This window comes from Galleria mellonella, unplaced genomic scaffold (assembly GCF_026898425.1).
Source record: "Galleria mellonella isolate WM207_F2 unplaced genomic scaffold, CSIRO_AGI_GalMel_v1 utg37, whole genome shotgun sequence".
In the NCBI taxonomy this organism is placed as follows: domain Eukaryota; kingdom Metazoa; phylum Arthropoda; class Insecta; order Lepidoptera; family Pyralidae; genus Galleria; species Galleria mellonella.
Window position 1 is genome coordinate 958,285 of NW_026442087.1, and position 18,990 is coordinate 977,274.

At 32.2% G+C, this 18,990-nt stretch overlaps 1 protein-coding gene across 1 annotated transcript in view; it reads right to left on the minus strand.

Annotated features, from left to right (window-relative positions):
* Positions 1-9,476, minus strand: part of LOC113515697 (aminopeptidase N-like) — a 29,170-nt gene extending 19,694 nt beyond the window's left edge. The window contains exons 1-2 of the mRNA XM_026899969.3: positions 9,348-9,476; positions 482-947 (exon numbers count right to left, since the gene is read on the minus strand). Of these exons, the coding sequence (XP_026755770.2) occupies positions 482-945 (464 nt within the window). The 5' untranslated portion in view covers positions 946-947; positions 9,348-9,476. The remainder of the gene's footprint in view (positions 1-481; positions 948-9,347) is intronic.
* Between the last annotated feature and the right edge of the window lie 9,514 nt (positions 9,477-18,990).

An 18,990-nucleotide genomic window follows, 5' to 3' on the forward strand; every position in this document is an offset into this window, starting at 1 on the left:
GTCATCAATATCCAGAGGGACCCGATATATAGATATCGGATCGGTATCTACATTACCCATACCTACTCAGGACTAAATTCATATGTAAACAATACAGAATAAACTAATATTATTATTCATGTACTTTTATTATTTACATATGTAGGTATATAAAGCTGTTTTTATTGTATTATATATTCAATTTTTTACTGGGTATTATTTAGTTTATCTTTAATTGTACGGTTATTACCCTTATACATTCTACAGTTTTCTTTCAGCTTCTCAAAGGTTGACTGTAAGAGATCCCTTTATGGGATAAGTCCGCCATTGTATATTAAATCATTTACCAGTGTTTAATCTGAGTTATGTATAATAAAGATTTTACAATAGAATACAATACAAAATAAACTATTTCTACGAGTATTCTGGTCAGAATTTGTATATCTATCGTCTAATTTTCTTTTTTTTTTATCCACTGAGAAAAAGGCAATAAAAAACTTACACAGTTCTGCCATTATCCTCATAAGTAGATAAGTAAACTCCAAACATATTATCAGCGTAGTGCCCAACATAGTTGATGTTAATCTCGTGTGGTTGATGCGCTCCTATATCTGTGTCCAGTCCGATCCTCAACAAATGCGTCTCATTAGAGTATGTGTAATTTGCGAACAAATTTGTTTGTTGACTGAAATCAGTATCGGCGAATACTTCAATCGAGTCAATTTCCAATTCCATAGCTTGCAGAACTATCTCGTTTATATTTTCTGTTGGTATAACCCTAATAGTGACATTCCCAAAGAAGTATTCTTCATTGTTCGGATCGAAGAAGAGGCGTACGTCGTAGAAAGTGGGTATGGATGTACCGGGAAGAGCGTAGGGATTCGATATGTCTATTCTAGCATCTTCGTTGGCTATTGGAACGCCATTCGCAGCGGCCAACAGGCCCACGAGTACAAGTAATAACATATCTGAAAATAAAATTAAACAATTGTTATATTGTTGTTGTAACAGTTAACTGTCCACTGCTGAACATAGCCTCCCCATAAAGGGGGTTTTGCCAGTAGCTGCTTAGCACGCAGGTTGACAACCACAGTTTAGATTTTGATGATTCTTTAAAAGGTATGCTGCTGCCCATCCCTGCAACATAAGCTCCCTTAGTCGCCTCTTACGACACCTATGGGAAAGCAGGGGTGGCACATTCTATGACTGTATCACATGGCAATATTAACAATAATCCTTGCTAATATTATAATTGTAAAATTGAGTTTGTTCGTTTGTTACTTTATAATGCCGAAATGGTTTGTCCAATTACTATGAAATTTAATGAAATAATGAAGGATACAAGCTATATTATTCAAATTGGTTTACGTGGCGATGGATATATATATATATATATATATATATATATATATATATATATATATATATATATATATATATATATATATATATATATATATATATCCCATTTTATACCTTAACATAACAGTAATTAGCTATATTTAATTTAAAAGAAAAAATTACGCAACACAATTTATTTTCTAAAATGAAGTATTTATCTGTGAAGTATGTAGTATAAGATATCTTTTGAAGCGATAAGTAATAAAAACTCAAGATAAACGGAATACCAGGCCATATCGGCATGAGATATTGATATGATAAAACACTAAAAAGATCCATACTAGTTGTTAGTCACTGTATTTGAAGAAATATAAAATATGCTCTATATTTTCCTTTTACGTATTACTCAGCGCCATCTAATTGCAAACTGTATAAAGTTTGTATTATTGACACTAGGTAATTCATATTGGATATTAATTTGGTACTAACGCCATCTAGCGGATTAAATTTTTAAATTGTTTCCGACTTACAAAGACCTCTGCATTCGACGAGAGTTCATATAGTAGAGGAGTTTAGGTATAGTCATTGTCTAGCGAACTATAAGATTCTCCCGACCAATTATTTAGAACATGCATTTGTTTTTTTAAACCATAGATAAAAGAATCACATTTAGACTAATATGGATATTAGCATAAATATATAATAAATATCAATTATTATAAAACTAATAACTAATATAATATAAATTAAATAATAAGCTACTAAATTGTAAAATTTCATTGATATCTGTTTAGTTATTTTACTGTAATTGATAATGTTATAAATAAACAGACAGTTATAAATTTAATTAAAAAAAATAGTCGAATGAGAATGAAACGATGATGAAAAAAAATACTCTTTATCTAAATATGCTGATACTTGTTATTTTTGGTAATATTTTGGCATTTAGTTGTATATAAATTATTTAATTTACATGACAAAATACGAATACAATTACAAACATAATATACATAATAGCTATAGGGGAAAGGGATTGTTAGTAATGGGGTCTAACAGCCCTATTACTAACAGAATATTACGACATTCACGCGGTTCCCCCTGGAAACTGTCCCGGTTCGATTCTTGTTACATTCATCACGATGGGCCAAACTACCTATTTTTGTCCTCACCTGTTATTATTCACTGATGCCCCGCCAATATATACAAGAGATATGTAATATTTAGCAATATCTTTATATTGGCCTAACAACGAATATATATGGGCGTGTGGTCCCAGCATAGAATAGGCCACGCATTAATTTCCCGTGGGTGTCGTAAGAGGCGACTAAGGGAGGGCGAGGGATGGGTAGCAGCGTACCTCTTAAAACATCTCTAAAGCCTAAATGCGGTTGTCAATCTGCCTGTCAAGGGTGGCAACTATTGGCATAACCCCCTAAGGGGAGGCTTATGTTCAGCAGTGGACAGTTGAAGGCTGATATGATGATAATGAACAAATATATTAAATGTACCAGAGGGAGACTTTGTACAAAAGTCGATTGCTTGGGTACCTCTGTCCCATTCGTGTTTCAACCGTGAAGCAGTTGTGTTTGCATAGCTGTGTTTCGGTTTGAAGGGTGGGATATGGCGTGAATTTACTGGGTACAGAGGAATAACATCTGAGTCCTTAGGAATGGCAACGCATGGGGGTATCATGGGCGAAACAGTATACTCTGTTATGTCCATGGTACTGCTCATGTCTATAGGCGACGGTTACCACTTTCCATCAGGTGAGCCGTCAGCTTGTTTGTCATTCTAAGTTGTATAAAAAAAAAAAAAAAATGTGAGTTAACCAATATATAATATCGAAATGAAGAAGCTGTTCGAAATTAATACAGATATGAGACTGATGTGGGCGACATCGAAATAGGTGATGGCTTATTTACCGCCATCAGTGTCCAGAGAAACCCAATATATAGATATAGGAGCGATATCGATATTTCTCATCCCTAGTGTATACCGATAGCAGAGGCAGGTTTACCATTTCATTTTCACCCACGACTTTTACTAATGAATAAATTTACTAAAAAAATACTCTCAGCTATGAACGTCATTTGCAAAATTTCATATCTTTCTATAGAAATGAAATATTTTCTATTGTAAATATTAACACAATTGTTGAACCAGTAATAAAGTTGTCACCATATTAAATTTCACCAAAATTGATCTAGTAAATTTTACGTACTATATATCCGTTCGAGTTGTGCATTAATTTGTATCTTTTATTTTTATTTTTTATTGCACTAAAACATACAGTAATAACAACAAAGCTATCAAAGACGGACTTATGTCTAAAAGAGATTTTTTCCAGTTAACCTAACATAGTAGCAGATATTTACATAAATTACAAATAACTATATATATATATATATACAATATCAATACATACATATTGTACACACATATAATTATCTACTTATAGAGAATTTTAATTATAATTTATTTGAATATTTTATCAGTGACATACGATTTACTGAAAACAAATACGTGTAAAGGGATTAATTATTAAATACCTAGATAATAACATTATTTTGTTAAAATTATATCGTTAAATAGATAAAGTGGCGTGAGTGACCCTTTGAAACTTAGTTTGGCCTATTTGAAATTAACACATCCTTTTAAACTTAGGTCAAAAGTCTCATTTAGAAGTGGTTTCTAGCATCACCAACGATAACCTTTGTGGTGTAGTTTACTATACTGTCTCACTAATAGTTGAGGATTCGATTCCCATACAATACCTATAAATATTTATATTATTTTGTTTATTTATTCATACTTTATTGTACATACTAGTAATACATGACAAATATGACTCTAAAAGAGTTCTCTTCCAGCAAACCCAAAGTGGAAAGGAGCATCAATATCAGCAGGTAGAGCGGTTAATTAATTAATATTGTCTAATATGTATATATATATATATATATATATATATATATATATATATATATATATATATATATATATATATATATATATATATATATATATATATATATTATATATATCAGAATAGGTATATCAGAAATATTGGTATTTAATTTAAAAAATCCAATTTTTCCATATTATTTTACTACCGTGTGAAGCCAGAGCAGATCGCTAATCCTTACAAATACAATATTATAAATATGAAAGTGAATCTGTTCACTTGTCACCTTATAGAGTCTTAATGGTTTAACCGATCGCTATGGAAATTGTTATGCAAGTACTATATTGAATAAAAAAATGATATAGACTATTTTTTATGCCGGTCAGTAAACATATTGATGGTCACGCGAACGAAGTCGAGGGTAAAGAACCCCCATATAATTTTTTCTTAAATATCTTACACATACAGTTATCAATCGGTGACAAATTAATTAGTAGTAGGTTAGTAAGTAATTTTTATATTAGTAACATTAATTACTAGTGACACCTAACGGCGCATTTATCGTATTTTAATACTATCTACTTAAGTGCTTGAATATTTTTGTACTCTCAATTTCTAAATTGCGCACAAGATGGCGTTAGTCGCCAGGAATGAAATGTAGCATATAGTAGGCATAATTCGTTCTTGTGGCATTTCTTACAAGATGACGCTAGTAGTAGGATATCTATTGTAATTTTTTAATTTATAAAAATAATTTTATATGTGATAATTCTATTTTATTTATTCATTTATTTCTATTTTATCTTCAACATTACATACACAACAGATGATACGGAGATAGACATCCCTACTTATATTATAAATGATAAATCAGTTTGTTTGTTTGTTAATTTATAGTGCGGTAATGACTTAACTAATCACTATGAAATTTGTTATACACGCACTATATGGGATATAAGCTTTTAATCCCGGTCAATAAACACATCTCGGTCACGTGGCCGAAGTCACGTGTAAATGCTAGTTATTCTATAAATTGACATAAAGCACGATGAGGATTTTTTAAATTGGGTCATTAAATAGATAGATAGATAATTTATTTGCGTTACTTACAGAACACGCATAAAAACAACTGGCGAGGTACCAATAAGGGGCGATAGAAGATAAATGCAAATCAATCGACCCATCGTGACGAACTCATCAAGAATTAACAATAATAGTTTTCAAAACCATTACTTCCCATTCGAATCCTTTCCCCTCCACATTATTTATTATTGACCTTCTTACCCTCTTTTTATTTCAGCGCCTTTGCATGATTTTTTTATTGGTGGAATCAAAGTCATATAATCAAAGTGATATAATTCATGTTTAAAATTAAAGGAAAAATGGTTAAAGCAATAAATTTGACAGCTATGTTTTTTTTTCTGCAATGGACATTAAAAATTATCCAGACACAATCAACTTAAAGTGAACTTGGTCTTTTATATAAGTTTTAAACATTCAATATTATGATGGAAATTTCCACTAGTATGCAAAGAAGGGTTAACTGTCCAATGCTGAACATTAGCCTTTCCCATAAGGGGTGTTTTGCCACTAGTTGCCACGCTTGGCAGGCGGGTTGGCAACCGCAGTTAGGCTTTTATATATGTTTTCAGAGGGACGCTGCTGCTCATCCCTCTATCATGTGCTCCCTTAGTCACCTCTTACTACACCGACAGGAAAGGAAGGGGTGGTCCATTCTATGCCGGGACTTACACGGCGATCTTACCCTTGTAATTACCCTATATTGGGTATATAGTCAGGTGGCTATTGTAGCTATTGTTTAAATATACACTAAATCATATTGAATCAATATTTATTTCTTTAATTAATTTTTTCATTCATTTAATACAAATTAAAAAAAAAATCTATAACCCTTACGGGAGAGGTCTGTGTTCAGCAGTGGACAGCTAACGTCTCATGATGATGATGATACGATGAAATAATTTTAGATGCACTGCCAATGATTTCCCGCAATTTTTTTTTATTTATTAGGCTTTGACTTCTAGCCATCAGTCTAAAAAGGCATTTTGGCTGATAGCTGCTAAAAATATAATTGAACTTTTTAATACAAAAATATAATTAAAAATTAAAAAGGAATATTTATTTTTAAAATTTATAATAAATATTTTTCGTTATTCCTCCAAAATGTACCACGATGGATTGACTTTTTAAGTATTTAAAGCCTATTTATGTAAGTACATAGAGGTATAAATTTGAATTACAAGCACGCTAGTTTTTTTTTTTTGATAAAATAAAAAGTGCTTAAGTTTTTTTTTTTATGAATCTTAGAATAGCAAGCCGTAAATAATGAAGTTAGTATAAGATTTTTTTTTTTTATTAAAAAATAAATTTGTTCACAAACCGCGTGATCTACAAACAAAATGCTTCCATAATTAGATAAGACTTATTGAAATAAATATTCATATAAAAATTGCAAGTGTAAGATAATGAAAATATTGGAGACCCACGAAAAGAAGCATTCGATGGATCCTATCAAATTAATAAAGACTACTTGTTGGATATAATATAAACTCAATTACACTATTTTAAACAGAAGTCAGATAATATATGACGTATTAATGAGTTATCTCATATCTAATCACTAACACCATAAATAAATAACACAATAAATACGTTTTAATAATTTGATAGCTCAAAAATTTATATATATATACTTTTTTTATACCACTGAGGTGACAAACAAACATACGGCCCACCTGATATTTATGACACAGTTACTTTTTATCCCGGTCAGTAAATATATATATATATATATATATATATATATATATATATATATATATATATATATATATATATATATATATATATATATATATATCATATATATAAATGAAATATATTACTTTATATTATATATATATATATATTATAGATTATGTAAGTAAATAAGTTAAGTAAAAATTTTAATATAAATAAATATATAAAAAGTGATATAAAACTTTCGGAAAATATAATATTAGAAAATAAAATGTGTATATATATATATATATATATATATTATTCACTAGTGGCCAGGTATAGGGAATTGTAGAGAAATATGATCAAAATAAATTCAAATTATTTATAAATTATGTTATATATATTGTTCAAAATATATAGAATCAGGTACTTTGTAATTTTACTATCATATTTCGCCCTAAAAATTGAAACATAACCGTGCAAATACAGGTGCTTAGCGACAGAAACACAAGTGGGACAGAGTTGTTCATGTAAACAACTTTTGCACAAAGTCTCCCTCTGGTGAAGACTTGGAATTGCACAGATTTATATGGCTGTAATCCATTAAGAGTAGATTCTACTCATATAGATGGAGTGTCTCCATATAAACGCTTCGTCAAAAATAAGCCAACATTTTTATCTATGTGTGCGTGAATAGGGTTGCAATAATACACCTTTATTACTCTGTATATGGGAGAAATTATGTTGTAGTGTTAAATTGAAAAATAATAACGTTAAAAAATCCTTACAAAATATTTGAAAGAACACGATAAACATATGAATACTTTGATTTATATCAAAGTATAGACATAAAATATGTTTTCGTTTTCAAATCATTGAAAACGGCCACCGTTTTAATTAATACATATATATTATTTTTTGTATACAACAAATATACATATGTATGTATACTTATATTATATCAGAACTATTTCCAAATTCAAACTTAAAATCGATCTAAACTGAATTTTTTTAAGTTTAATAACATGCAATACTGAAAATAGCGTACTTTGTTTGGATTAAAAAAATAATAATTTCTGAGACGTTTTTAATACTCAATGCTCTATCTATATAGTCCAAGCCATTAAGAAACGGTTTATTATAATACTCAAAGAATCTGCCATAACGAGTTCCCAGGGCGAGGCCGTGGATATTCATTTTGCTGTAAAAAGTGTCTCTTTTATTTTTTAACCGCCTATTCAAGAATAGCGATGTAGTATTTTTTCGAACTGTGTGTTATTAATATATGCTAGTTTTTACCCGTGACTTCGTTCGCGTTACCAAGATGTATTGATTTGACGCGCGTGCTATTAAAATCAAGATTTCATTATTTTTTTTAATTCCAATTTGCATAAAGAAAATATCTTGGACAAACAACGTACATAACGCTTATTATTTATTTTATAGTATGACCAAACAGCCACCGGGTACGTATTGGCATTTTATCTCGGATCATCGGTGAATCAATATAGAAATAATGTATCTAGCATTCAGAGCTGATCAGACTCAGGTGTTATTTCTCTGTACCTAGTAAATTCACGCCATATCCCACCCTTCAAAACCGAAACACGGCCGTACAAATACAACTGCTTCACGGTAAAAACACGAATGAGACAGAGGTGGCCAATCAAACGACCTACATACCCTACAGCCTAAATGGTCGCGTACAACGCGGTTTCAGAGATGTTTTCTCCCACGAACACTCAGGTTATGGAATGAGCTCCCTGCCGAGGTTTTTCCATGAGACTACAGCATGGGGTTCTTCAAAAGGGGGGTAAAGAGATTTCTTTAGGGTCGACAACGGGCGCGTAATACCTCTGGTATTGCAGGCGTTCGTAGGCTACGGTAACCGCTTACCATCAAGTGGGCCGTATGCTTGTTTGCCACCTCAGTGGTATAAAAAAAACGACTTTTGTACAAAGTATCCTTCTAGTTACATTACACACCTCTTATGACATTCTGTAGATGGAAAGGAATGATAACACATTATAATCTCTTTCTTTCATCACACAAAATATAAATATAGGGGGGAAGGGATTGTTAGTAATGGGGATTAGCAACCCTATTGCTAGCAATAAACCCTATCAGGTCGACCTCCTGGAACCATCGTGATTGGTTTATTGTTGAATTTGCTACAATGGGCTAACTGACCTGCTTCACCCTCATCTATCATCCCTCACTGGTGTCCCGCCAGCGTATACCAATAGCGCAGACGGGGCTACCATTTCATTATCATCCATTAAAAAATATATAAATATAAAAAAAAAAATATTATACCTAATTATTTCTTTGATAGTTACGTAAACAATAAATATATATATAAAAAAAAAAACTACCAACATACCTCGTATTTACTAGTACACCGTGATAAATAGACTGATTAAAATTTAAAAAACGTAATTCAAGGGATCAATAATCTTTTTTAATCTATGGTTATCACATTAACTGCTTAACGTAATTATAATTATCACGATAATGTGAATGTGATGGAGTTACAATCATTAAAATTTTACCTTCGCTGATAAATAAACTACTTATTTAAAGATAACGATGTAGATTATACATATATATATATTTTTATATTTGAAAAGATTATATATATATGTATAGCCAGTTATTAGTTATTACAATTAATTTATTTTACAAACTTTTAACTTTCGTTCGTACGATGTCATTTTACATTTGACAATTAATGTTTTTTTTTTTTATACAGCTTATAATGGCAAACAAGCTGACGGCCCACCTGATGGAAAGTGGTAACCGTCGCCTATACACATGAGCAGTACCATGGACATAAGAGAGTATACTGTTTCGCCCATGATACCCCCCATGCGTTGCCATTCCTGTGGACTCAGGTGTTATTCCTCTGTACCCAGTAAATTCACGCCATATACCACCCTTCAAACCGAAAGCCATGCAAACACAAGTGCTTCACGGTTGAAACACGAATAGGACAGAGGTACCCAAGCAATCGACTTTTGTACAAAGTCTCCCTCTGGTATGTAATGTAGCCTTAGATTATATAGAGAGTGTATCCATACGTGTACAAATGCTTCGATAAAAGTCGCTCAACTTTTTCATAAAATTTTGCATGATAAATAGTGTTTCCTTTATTCACTTTGTTTTAAAATTTTTGCATCTTTTTAATGCGTAAAAACTCATTTTATTTATTAAATTATTAAATATAGATACGTCAAGATACATTATGTGCGTAAGTATATAGAACACTGGTAAAAAAAACGAGTCAGCTAATTATTTGACAAAAATTGACCCGTTTTTGAGACTTGATGCTCTATCTATACTAAATAATATATAAATATAAATCTAAGAATGTCGCCTGTCAAATTAAATATACCGAGCAAGATGGCAAACAGGGGATGATGATGATGAAATGATGTTTACATCACTTCTTCTTTTGTTGTTCATCTTTTGCCATTCAGTGTCTTGTGCTTACTGATGGGCTAATTAAAATTTTCAATATGTTATGTATTATTTTTTTTAATAGGTGAAAATGAAATAGTGATCCCGCCTGCGTTATCGGTATACACTGGCGGGGCACCAGCGAGAGATGATAGGTGAGGATGAAAGCAGTTCATTTAGCCCATCGTGACACACGAATTAACCACGATAGTTTCCAGGAGGAACCGTGTGGAGGTCGACCTGATAGGGTATATTGCTAGCCAGGGGATTGCTAGTCCCCATTACTAACAATCCCTTCCCTCCTATATTATGTATTGATTTTAATAAAACTTGGTTACATTTCCATCAATTTCTATTGAAACAAACTATGTATATCTAAGCATGGGAGAATCGATGGCTAGGTCAAGGAACATCCGTGCCGTGCAGCATGGTAGTACACTTCATTACTGGAACGACCGCTTTCAATGGAAATCCAATACTAATATACAATGCACAAAGCGTTTTAGTATTGTTAAAACCTGTATTTATAAGGCATAACTGTAAATAGAAAGTAGGTAATTTTAAAATCCTACTTGGTAATTAGCTTTACAGTGGTTTATGCCATCCACTGTGTTCATGTCTATGGACGATAATTACCACATTCCATCTCTTTTTTTATGCAACTTAGAATGGCAAAAAAGCTGACGGTCCACCTAATGGAAAGTGGTAACCGTTGCTTATAGACATGAACAGTACCATGGACATAACAGAGTACACTGTTTCGCCCATGATACCCCACATGCGTTGCCATTCCTGAGAGCTCAGGTGTTATTACTCTGTACCCTGTAAATTCACGCCATATCCCACCCTTCAAACCGAAACACAGCCATGCAAACACAACTATTTCACGGTAGATACACAATTGAGACTATCCACGAGATTGTCAGCTTGATTATTACTCTAATCATCATAATAAAAAATACTTTATTTATTTATTTATACTTTATTCTGCACATTAATATAACATAAAAAATATGACAGATATAAGCAAATTTACAACAAGTTAACTCTAAAAGCGTTTTCTTCCAGCAAAACCAAAAGAAAGGAGCATCAATGTCAGCGGGTACAGTGGTGTACAATATTGTGACAAGTTTCAAACAAAAAGATCGAGACTAACTTAAGTTTATACATAACTAATTATATTTAATCGTATATATACAAACATACATATTTTGTTTACTTTATTTTTATTATTAATTTTATAGTTATACTATTACAGCTTATTGTACAAACACCTGTCATCATCATCATCATATCAGCCTTTAACTGTCCACTGCTGAACATAAGCCATGGACCATATGGCGAAATCCTTCTTTCTGTACTTTTTCTAAATTTACTTTTAGTAAATAACACATAAAAACTAGGCATTTTTTCTCATAACCTTCATATAACCTATCAATAACATCTTGTATAACGTATAAAGAGACTCGTAGATTAATAGTGTGACATTATTAGTTTTTGACTCCATTTATCTTTGCTTATAATAAAATCGCAACGAAGTCGAAACTGTGCAAAAATGTTAAATAGTCCTTGAAAAACGAACGGTGGTTGGGATGAAATTTTAGTTTATGGCGGGTTGTACGATGGTGATGATCTAAGAGTGACGCTGCTGTCCATCCCTAGACTATTAAGATCCCTTACTCGCCTCTTACGACACTTATAAATTGATTGACTTCGTTAAAATGTGAGATAAATTGTAAAATACTATTTGCTAGGTACATAAATTATCAATAGTTTACGTTATTTGTAGACTTAATTTATATTATACTGTACGAACATTATTTTATAAGTTTTAAATTGAACATATAAACAAAAAATATATAATTTAACAAATAATAATAATATCAATGAATTTGCTGGAAAATGAACTCTTTTACAGTTAAGCTCGCCTTTGTACATTTGATTACCTCTGTCATATTTTTATAAATAATTGGTGTGTACAATAAAGTATTAAATAAATAAAATAAATATCATACAACAGCCATGTCAATATGTCATTGTTTATTTTTATGTTTTTGGTGCAATAAAGTGTTAAATAAATAAATTGTAACAAAACGGTGAACTGAATAAACGAGGTATTTCGTGGACACATTAAATTTAAGATAAACCTCTGAATAAATAAGTAAAAACTAATTAATTTTTTTTTTCTATCAATCTTATTTTTTAATAATGAGCAATTTTTTTTAACATTTTCAAGTTGTATTTAAAAAATTATTTGTTTATTTACTCATCCTATTTTATCTGATACATTGTTATTTTACAGAACGTGTCGAAATTTATAAAGTGGAACATTAGAAGGTTATTTAACGGCAGAAAGTTGAAAATTTTATGGACACTTCAGCGACACTCCTTTGAGCACATTGTATTTTGTTTCTTGTCTCGTACGATTCATTGTTTGAGGTCGTAAAAAAAATTGAATAAGTTCGTATTATCTTAATCTCTCAAGAGACAAATATACCTGCTTTATATTTTCATGTTAAATTAAAAGTTGTTTTATTTATACAATTTTGTTAAAAGATGAAATTTAACAATAAAGTATTGTCTAGTTTAATTTTAAAATATTTGTTAAGGTAAGAACAAAAAAAGAGAGTACTAAAAGTTATGGTGAACCGGCCAGAGATATATACAACACTATAGATTGAAAACGGGGTTATGCTGAATATACTGTGACACCAAGGACATGTGTATTGAGTATGTTGTGTACACTCTTTGTTGTTAAGCTGACAATCCACCTGATGGAAAGATGTTACCAAGTTGTGATTTGTAAATAGATAGATAGATACTCTTTATTGTTTCCTCCAAAAGATAACAATAGTAAACTTATTATAGATATAAACAATTACAAGAAATAATCACAATGAGAAAACAATATGGCGACCTTATCTCTAAAAGTGATCTCTTCCAGGCAACCTTTGGATAGAGAGAACTATAAACAGTATATTAGTAAGGATTTAAATCTGAAATCTTTATTTCTGAAATCGGCTCAAACTGCGTCTTTTGGCCATTTTATGTAGGTATTTTTATGTACGAGAGCCGCTTCCATAGATAAGAGTGTCCGCTATCAGTGACAAAGTGCGAATATAACATATTTGTGGATCATAAATGCAGATTGTCGAATTGTCACCGTATCTAACGTTTTATTCTCTTTTTATTGCTCCACAAATATTGATATTTTTGCTTTATGATTCGTTCACTTCTGCTGTGGCTCATAAAATCTATATAGATTTTAGGCGAAATTCATTTTCAACCGACTTCGAAAAGGAAGGAGTTCTTCATTATAGTTTGCGCGTATGGGCGTATGCACGTGGGTGCGTGTGTGCGTGCGTGCGTGCATGCGTGTGTGTGCGTCTCTCTCTCTCTCTGTGTGTGTGTGTGTGTGTGTGTGTGTGTGTGTGTGTGTGTGTGTGTGTGTGTGTGTTTGAAATGCGGATAGATTTAATTTTTTTTTAAATATTGATCTTGAATACGTAAAATTAAAGTCAAGATATAACCTACCTGTTTTGTTGTTGTACAACAAAAGACACCCACGAGAAAGGATAGCCTATTCTATGCCGGAACCCACACGGCTACTTACCAGTGTATCACGGATTTAATCAAATCCGTTTAGTACCTTTTGGGTGAAATACTAACAAATATTCATCCATATACCCTCACAAACTTTCTGATTCATAATAATAATAGTAGTACTCAATACATTGTAACTATCTCTCTTTATAACTGATTTTTCAATACATTACTATTCGACAAGTATGATTTTTAGAAAAAACATACATATAATTATAATTCCTAATTAATAATGGCTGGAAAAAAACCGAACAGTACATATATAAAAAAAAATGAATTTTTCGTAATTTGCAATATCATTCTTTTATCTTTTAATGTAATGTTAATAGGTATAAATTTAATAAATAAATAAATAGGTAGAACTATAGAAGTGGTATTATTAGGAAGTACGTCTTCTACAAATAAAGTAGTCAAGTCACCTCATTTACTACTAAATTAATATAAGGTAAAGATTGAAGTAACTAACTTGTGTCGATTGAAAGAATATTCGTGGTAATATCGTAGACACTCGATAAAACTCTTAACACCAGAGCGCGCCACCGGTAACGTTTTATTTTCCTTTCGCCCTCGCAGCGATATAAGCGGTTCGACACCCTCCATAATTTACTAAACCAATACTGACTCTGTCACTGCTTTAATGAAAGGAACTCCAGATATAAATATCCAAGTCTGTAAAAGAAACTTTTATGAAATTCAAACAACCTCTCAATTTACAGACATTCAAAGGATATTCGCATGAGAAATTTCCTGTTGAAAATATTCCCAATTGGAAAACTATGCTCCGGTGTTCTTGTCTTACGAACTTTGCAGTGGATTTTAGAGTTCGATGACGTCATTAGGCAGTATCTGGAAGCAAATGTTTGAAGGAATTTATTGTATTCCATTTTTAAAAAACTAAATTGGCAAACAAGCTGATGGCCCACCTAATTGTAGGTAATAATCGTATGTAGATATGTACAGCACCATGGACATAACAGAATATACTGTGACACGCATAATACGTTCTTCATGTGTTGCTATTCCTGAGAACTAGGGTATCATGCTTCCCTACCTTCTCTGATCCCGTAATCGGATCTGTCATAGAATATGATCCCAGCATAAAATAGACCATCCCTTCCTTTCCCGTGGGTGTCGTAAGAGTCGACTAAGGGAGGGCGAGGGATGGGCAGCAGGGTCCCGCTTAAAACATCTCTAAAAGCCTAACTACGGTTGCCAGCCCGTCTGCCAAGCGTTGCAACTACTGGCAATACTCCTCTTATGGAGAAGGTTTATGTTCAGCAGTGGACAGTTAACGGCTGAAATAATAATAAACTCTCTCTGATGGGAAATTGTTACCGTCACCTGTAATGTGATACCCATGGCGATGGTTAGCACTTTCCGTCAGATAGTAGAATACATTTTGAAGTGAAATAAAAAAAGGAACAAAAGATAATTTGCCTATTAAAGGTAACATAAAATTTATAATTTATGTAAATATTTATTTTAATTTCTGTCTTGCACTATTACTGCCCACTCACTACTTCCTATGCCACTGCGTTAGGTTGACTGGAAGAAATCTCTTTTAGAGATAAGTTCGCCTTTGTTACACCTAACATTGTTATTAACTTATTGTTGTTAATGTATGTTTTAGTGCAATAAAGAATATATATATATATATATATATATATATATATATATATATATATATATATATATATATATATATATATATATATAATTTATCTTTTTACCTACTTATGCGAAGCCTAAGCGGATCGCTAGTTCTTAAATGAGGGAGCGTAGGGTGTTGTCTGTGAGGGCCAACATGATTGCTCGTAGGTTTTCACGTTGTTCGAGGGACGTCAAAAGCACTGTTTTTTTTGTTTTTGTTTGTGGGCTTTTTATACTCAGAAACAGTACAGCGCCCTACGAGTCCAGTATAATAATGCGTTTAATACTGTTGGGGCTGTCCCGGTTTCGTAGTGCGTCGGGAATATTCGCCGAAGCGCGTGTTGATTGTTTCTACGCTACTATACGAAAGCGGTGCACATCTCTGATGCGTAGAGTCCGGGACAGCTCTAGCGCTATTCTAAGGGTATTTGCGGACCGTCCAGACTGCCAGTATTTGAATCGTTGCAGAATGATCCATATACTGGCTAACATAAAAAAAAAGTAGGTTAAGTTAATGTTATTTATTTATAAATGTAAAAAAAAAAATTGATTTAATAATTTATAGTTGGTGCAAATTATAATAATATTGTTAAAATTTTGTGGACTCTGGTTGCCTTTTTTGAAGAATTTATTAAATATAGAGGTAAACGAGTAAACGATCAATTTCATGAGAAATGATTATTGTTGTACTTGAACAGGAGTTGGCGGCATTTGTTGATTATAACCTTTACACTGAACGTATCATCATTGACGTAATTAGAAGGGGGGCTGTATAAGCCGTGCCCACGCACAGAATTGTGAAGCTTCGAAAATACTAAGAGAGACAGCCTGAGCGGACATATGCGCTTTATTAAAGAGCCAAGCCCTCTTGAGAGAGAAGGGATTGTTAGTAATCCGACCTCCATATGGTCGCTCTGGAAGCCGTTGTGCTGAATTCTAGGTGTATTCACACGATGGACTAACTGACCTGCCTTTTCATTATCATCTATTATCCCTCACTGGTGCCCCGCCAGCGTATACCGTTAGCATAGGCGGGGTTACCATTCTATTGTTATCTTTTAAAAAAACCCCTGAACAATAATCCCATTTAAGATAATTTTCCACGGGGAGGGAACAGGGACTGGCAATTGTATCACTGGATATGCCCATATTTTGCCGAGCCTTTTCAAGCTATTTAAACGTGGCAGGGAGCTAGTCTACTGTCAGCCGGATTAATTTGAATTGTTTTAAGACATTTAATTGTAACTAATAATTAATATTTGTGACACTGATATGTGTAATCTAATCTTATTAGACAGCGCTAACTATCTAATCTATTTAGTTTAATTATTACAGTAGTACAATAAAAAATATTTTACTCTACACTTTCATGTTTTCTCCGCTCTACTATACTAACGACCATTTCCCCAGCTTTGCATAGAAAAGTAGAAAAAAAAAAATAGTATTCCAAATCCGGCCCACCTGATGGAAAGTGATAACCGTCGCCTACAGATATGAGCATTATCATAAACATAAAAGAGTATACTGTTTCGCCCATGATACCCCCCCCCCTCATGCGATGCCATTCCTGAGAACTCAGGTGTTATTCCTCTGTACCCTGTAAATTCACGCCACATCCCACCCTTCAAACCGAAACACAGCCATGCAAACACAACTGCTTTACGGTTGAAACACGAATGGGACAGAGTTACCCAAGCAAACGACTTTTGTACAAAGTCTCCCTCTGGTGAACCTCTTGTGAACGTGAACTCCTTTATATGATGCTAGTGTAGATATGGGTCAATTGGTGACCAACCAATACCGCTTGACCGAGAAGCAGAACAATTTAATTTGCACAAATTATTGACGCATACCGTCGCCAATAATGTAATACGTCAAGTAGACCGACATAGCTATAGCTAATCTCTTAGTAATAATACCAATCTCTTCATTATAAGTTTCTTTGATTAATTAACTCAATATTTAATAAAATAAATCTCTTCAAAATTTACTGTGAAAAAATGCGTGTAGAGACTTTATATAACTTGAAGGGTGGGATATGGCGTGAATTTACTGGATACAGAGGAATGGCAACGCATGGGGGGTATCATGGACGAAACAGTATACTCTGTTATGTCCATGGTACTGCTCATGTCTATAGGCGACGGTTACCACTTTCCATCAGGTGGGCTGTCAGCTTGTTTGCCATTCTAAGTTGTATATAAAATAAAATAAAAAAGAAACTTTTATTATCTGCTTGGGTACTTTTGTACCATTCGTGTTTCTGCTGTGAAGTAGTTGTTTGTATGCTGTGTTCTTTTTACAACACAGGGGGTAAACGAGCATGCGGCTCACCTGATGGAAAGTGACTACCACCTCTCATGATAATAAAGTGTCTCTTTCGTGATTGAGTAATAAATATTTTTACATTTTTGTTCTACATTTGTAATTTTAGTATAATTTAAATTACATATATTTATTTATACTTTTGCATACATCAAAATATGTCTACAGGGCGGACTTGATGCCTGATACCAATCTCTACCAGTCAACGGTTACACTAAACAGAGAGAGCAAATCGTGGTGCATTGATCTGACATAAAATATTTGTAAATTAAATAAAAATTTTAATAAATAAGAATATTAATACATTTTAAAATAAATAAACATACATACATATAGAAAATTAAAGAATTTTCTTTAATTTTCTATCTTTGTATGTTTATTTTAAAATTAAAAGGATAAATAAATAAAAAAAATAAACAATGTTCTTTAATTTTTTGTATCTTTATATGTTCATTTTAAAATTAAAAAAATATATAAATAAAAAAATTAAAGAATTTTCTTTAATTTTTTATCCGTTAATAAAAGATAATGATAAGAACAATTAATTTTCAATTATAATGTACAAAGGCGAGCTTATTTCTAATAAGAGGTACATATATTGTATAGAATATATTTAAAATGTAATTAAACACTTTCAAAATTAAGAATGCATTATTATGCATTATTTAAATTCCACGGTTTAACACGCGTGCGTCAGTATATGAAATATTCCGCGTATTATGCAGAATATGACCTACCTATTTACAAAGACTTAAAAAAATATTATAAATTTTCACATTTATAATGTTAGTAGGACATTTTCAAAGTACGAATCTATACTTTTATATTTATCTCAAATAAGTGATTGAAAAATGAAAAACAAATTTTATATAAAAAAAAAAAATATTATGAAAAGAAATAAAATTAAACAGTGCAGTAGGGAACGCCTGTTGCGCGTAGCCGTAGCACCGCTACACCGTAGCTCCGTAGCGGCCAGTTATCCTCCGCCA